Source organism: Crocodylus porosus, unplaced genomic scaffold (genome assembly GCF_001723895.1).
Source record: "Crocodylus porosus isolate Cpor-Errol unplaced genomic scaffold, CroPor_comp1, whole genome shotgun sequence".
In the NCBI taxonomy this organism is placed as follows: Eukaryota; Metazoa; Chordata; order Crocodylia; family Crocodylidae; genus Crocodylus; species Crocodylus porosus.
The window spans coordinates 1,964,530-1,969,411 of record NW_017728947.1 but is presented as its reverse complement, the minus strand read 5'-3'; the positions used below and the strand labels follow the sequence as shown (position 1 = coordinate 1,969,411).

At 59.0% G+C, this 4,882-nt stretch overlaps 2 protein-coding genes across 6 annotated transcripts in view; one reads left to right on the top strand and one right to left on the bottom strand.

Annotated features, from left to right (window-relative positions):
- Positions 1 to 4,882, bottom strand: part of LOC109320799 (AP-2 complex subunit alpha-2) — a 621,923-nt gene that overhangs the window by 354,056 nt on the left and 262,985 nt on the right. The gene's annotated exons all lie outside the window — the stretch shown is intronic.
- The window catches only part of LOC109320835 (ferritin light chain, oocyte isoform-like), a 3,550-nt gene continuing 1,496 nt past the window's right edge, over positions 2,829 to 4,882 (top strand). Inside the window, exons 1-3 of the mRNA XM_019551113.1 lie at positions 2,829 to 3,045; positions 4,330 to 4,476; positions 4,561 to 4,686. Of these exons, the coding sequence (XP_019406658.1) occupies positions 2,944 to 3,045; positions 4,330 to 4,476; positions 4,561 to 4,686 (375 nt within the window). The 5' untranslated portion in view covers positions 2,829 to 2,943. The remainder of the gene's footprint in view (positions 3,046 to 4,329; positions 4,477 to 4,560; positions 4,687 to 4,882) is intronic.

The window sequence follows — 4,882 nt, the reverse complement described above, 5'->3', positions numbered from 1 at the left end:
CCTTCTAGTGTGCCCACGTCCCCCCACATCTTAGTGTCATCAGCAAATTTGAACAGGGTGCTTTTTACCCCCTTGTCCGAGTCACTGATGAAAATGCTGAACAGTGCGGGCCTGAGGACTGAGCCCTGGGGGACCCCACTGCCTGCATCCCTCCAGGTTAAAAATGACATATCCACCATCAAAAATTACCATCCACCACCATTGATCTCCAGGGTTCAAATTACAGGGGAGCTAGGCGGTGGGGCTGAACTCCCCTCATAAGAGACAAGAGCCCCCCCTGTAAGTTTTGAAAATCATAACCTGGGGAGGTCTCCAATTTTATTAGAGCATCATGATGGGCAGCCCAATTTTTTTGCAGATACCTCCACCCACCCAAAGTCAAAGTGTAATTCAAACCCTGTTGATCCTCACATGCTGGCTGCTGTGATCCAGCCTGCAAGCTCAACTGAGTTCAATACCCTCCTCATCTGACCTAGAATTAATGACTTTAGAAACAAACTTCACACTCAGCTCCACACTTCTCTCTCTCTCTCTCTCTACCTGGACAGAAGCCAGGTGTCCAGCTCCCAGCCTCTCTGTTCTAACCCATCAGACTGACCCTTCCCTCCCCTCCCCAAAGCTATGAGAACCCACATGTCCTACTGTCAGGCTCCCCACTTCCCCCAACACACACACAACTACCAGGCAGGATGCCCAAAAGGTCAAACATCAGGTAAAGCTGGGGGAAGAGGGTCTGGCTCATGTCCCAAGGCTGCAAGGACAAGAAGGAGTTTGTTAACATGACCAAGATTTCACAGATTTCACAGATATTAGGGCTGGAAGGGACCTTAGAAGAGCGAGTCCAGCCCCCTGCCTGAAGGGCAGGAAGTCAGCTGGGGTCATAGGATCCCAGCAAGATAAGCATCCAATTTGCTCTTGAAAGCGTTCAATGTAGGTGCTTGAACCACCTCTGATGGCAGACTGTTCCAGACCTTGGGGGTTCGGACAGTAAGACATTCTTTCTTGTGTCCAGCTTGAAATGTCTTGCAGTTGTTTATGACCCTTCGACCTCGTCATCCCTTGGGGTGCTCTGGTGAACAAACGTTCCCCCAGACACTGGTGGTCACCCCTGATAAACTTGTAAGTGGCCATCAGATCGTCCCTGAGCCTGCACTTTTCCAGGCTAAAGAGCCCTATGGCTCTCAGCCTTTCATCATAAGGTCTGTTTTCCAGAGATCCAAGGAAAATAGCTATTCCCCCCCACACCCTGGCCAAATCCAAGCCAGTCGGATGGAGGGGGGGAGTGTTACATTTCTTCCTGACCCCAATATAGCAGTCAGGCTGCCCCTGAGCAGAGGGCAAGACTCCCCAAATATATGGCATAGCATACAAGTGCCTTTCTTTTAACCCCAAAGCAGGGATTCTCTAGACAATCACATGACTCTATGTGTTTGGGTATTGAGAGACCTAAGGGGTAAACGGGACCCCACTGCACAATGCCCCCATAGGGATGGGATGGGCCCCAGGGATGGCCACAAGGAAGTGGCCAGGGCCAGAAGCCAGTCTCAGGGACATGAGGACTGGCTAGGGAGCATGTCCCCCAGCACAGGCCCTGACAGGGCTCAGTGGAGGACGGGCAGCTATAATATAGGGGTGCCAGAGAGGTGCATTATTATGGGACAGCCACAGAGTGGCCAGGGAAGGGGAACAAGAGAACATGAAGAACCCAGGCGTCCTGGCTCTCTTACCACCCTTGGCTGAATCTAATCCACTGGACCCCTCCCAGACCTGGGAATGAGCCCAAGCATCCTGTCTCCCTGTCCTCCCAGCTCAAAAACAGTGGACCCCACCCCCCTCCCAAGGCTGAGAACAAACCCAGGCATCCCGGCTGTCAAACCCTCCCCTCACTCTCATTTCCCAATTCCCTCACCCCCATCACAGCACAGACCCAACCAGCTCAGCAAGCCTGCCTCCCATGGACACCTCCCCCAACCTTGGGGGAGGGGGCATTAGGCAGGGGTACAGGGAAAGCCACTGTGGACCCATTCCCTGCACAGCTGAACTGGCTCCAGCCAGGCTCCCATGCACCCCCGTGCTCCCGACTGCATCTCAAACCCATGACTCCACATCCAGGGTCTAAATAACAACCCCCACCCATGACCCAGCACATGGGAACTGGCTCAGACCAGCAAAAACAGGAACTGAAAGTCCGTGCAACAGCAGAGAACAGGGGAACTGCAAGCCTCGGCGCCTGGGGTCTCAGCTCTTGGGGGAGGGGGCTGGGAGAGGCAGGTGGGAGCCAGGACGCTCGGGCTCCAGCCCTAGGCAATGATCGGGGCAGCTAGGCACCAGGTCACCTGGGTCCCATCCCGGGGGGGCGGTGAAGGGCATCTCGGTCCTGGCTCTATTCCAACCCCGGAGGGTTATTGCTGCTGCGTCACGAGGCGCGGGGGGCGGTGGCGGTCGTGAGCGGAACAGCCGGGAGGCGCCTCGTGACCGGGGGGCGGGGCCGGGGCCGGGCGCTGAGTCAGGCTGAGCCTGCGGGTTGTGCCGAGTCACGGTGAGGGCGGCTGGCCCTGGCACCCCGACTCCGCCCTCGCGGGGCTTCAGCACTAGCTTCTGCTCGCAGCGCCCCCTCTCTTTTCCCCAGTCCAGGAGAGAGCCCAGGCGTCCTAGCTCCCAGCACCCCCTTCCGCTTCCCAGGCGTCCCAGCTCTCGGCCCCCTACTCTCACCCTCCACCCCCAGAGTTGGGGGAGAACCCAGGCGTCCCCGATCCTTCCCATTGCTAGGAGAGAACTAGGCGCCCACCTCCCCTCAGGATGGAGCCCAAGCTCCACCCCCAGCCAGGGGTGGGGTGTCCTGCGCCGGGAAGAGCCAGGCTATAAAGGCCCCGCGCCGGGCCCTGCCCCCGTCCTCGCCTCTTGCTTCAACAGTGCTTGGACGGAGGCAGGCCGGTCGGCACCATGAGCTCGCAGATCCGCCAGAACTACCACGCCGAGAGCGAGGCCGGCCTCAACCGCCTGGTCAACCAACTGCTGCATGCCAGCTACTGCTACCTGTCCGCGGTGAGCAGAGCCCGGCACCCCCGGCACCGGCACGGTTGCCCCCTCTCTCTGCCTTCCGCTGTGCCACTAGCCATACCTGGCCCCTGCTGTGTTGTGGGCATCAGATGTTGCCCCCTCCACCTGACCCCTGCTGCCCCCGTCCCTCCCCCCCATGTCCCACCCCTTGTCCCCTGGTCCCTGCTGTGCTGTGGGTACCAGGTGTAGTCCCCTTGATCTGCCCTCTGCCCTGCCCCGCTTCCCCGGGCTCCCAGATGCCACCCCTCATACCCCAGTTCCTGGTGTGTTGCGGGCACCAGGCATTGTCCCCATTGCTTGCTGTGTGCACACCTCCCAGGTGCCACCACCATACCTGGCCCCTGCTGTGTTGTGTGCACCAGGTGTTCCCCTCTCTATCTGCTCCCTGCTGCCCTCATCTCCCACAGGGCATCACTGCTGTCCCTTCTGGCACCAGACAGTGCCATCTCCACCCCTCTTGGCACTGCCAGCGCTGCCTGCAGCCTTCTCCCTCACAGTGAGAGCAATGCCTGTAGGGAGGCGCCACAGCCCTTCTTGCCTGCTACAGGCACAGCCCCATGCCCTTCCCTCACCCATGGATGTGGGCCCCTAGGGTGCCCATCTCCCCCCTAAGCCGCCTCCAAGGGCACTATGCAGACGGGCAAAATCCAGCCTCTGTTTACCTTCCCACCAGACAAAGAGCCTTTGACCCCCCCCAGGTTAATCATTACCCCCATGCCCAGCCCAGGGGGCTACAGGGGAGGGGCAGTTCCTTGGGGAAGGGGGGTTCCCTGGCTATCTCCTTGGGTGAAGTGGAGGGGGGTATCTTCCCCAGGGAGGCTTTGAAGGGAGCAGTGGGTTTGGGGGGCACCTTGGGAAGTCTGCATGTTGGGGGGGCATCAGATGGTTTGGGTCTGATGTCTCAGGGCTGGAGAAAGCTGCTCTGTGTTTGTAGGGGGCAGGGGCTAGTTGGGAGAAAGACATGGGAGACCTGGGTTCTCCCCCAGCTCTGGGAAGTGAGTGGGGTCCAGAGGGCTAGTACAGGCATGGCCCAGACTCCTGGGTACCCTGGCTATCCAACTTAGGGGGTGTATCTCACTTCAGGGTCTTAGCTGTATGCAGGGGAGCCCCATCCATTTTAGGGGACCCCCTACATGGACAGCAAGGGGACCATAGGGAGTTCCTGTCAATGGCTGGGGAGCTATCTACAGTGGGCCCTGTGCAGTGGGGGGAGCCCCAAACCCAGGCCTCCCCCCACCCCATCTAATTCCCCTCCAACCTTCTCACCAGGGCTACTTCTTTGACCGTGATGACGTGGCTCTGTCCCGCTTCTCCAAGTTCTTCCGCCATGAGTCTGAGGAGAAGCGGGAGCAAGCTGAGCGCCTCATGGGGCTGCAGAACCGCCGGGGGGGGCGCCTTGTGCTGCAGGACATCCAGGTGAGTGGGGCAGGGCCAGCTAAGGGGGTGGGGGGCTCGGTTCCTCTGAGGTATGGCACTAATGCCCCCCGCCTTCTCTTCCAGAAGCCTGGGCAGGATGAGTGGGGCAATGGGCTGGCTGCCATGCAGGCGGTGCTGCAGTTAGAGAAGAGCATCAACCAGGCCCTACTGGACCTGCACCAAGTGGCCACGCGCCACACTGACCCCCACGTGAGTATACCCCCATTGTCCCTGCTAGGAAACCCAGGAGTCCGAGTCAAGCCTGTGCTATGGCAACTGGACCTCTTCCCAGAGCTGGGGCAGGGCTGAAAGAAACTTCCAAAGGTCATCCAGTCCTGCACTTCAGCCTTTTTTTTTTTTTTTTTGTACTAGGACCCATTTCTAAATGGCCAGTCCTGACCCAGTG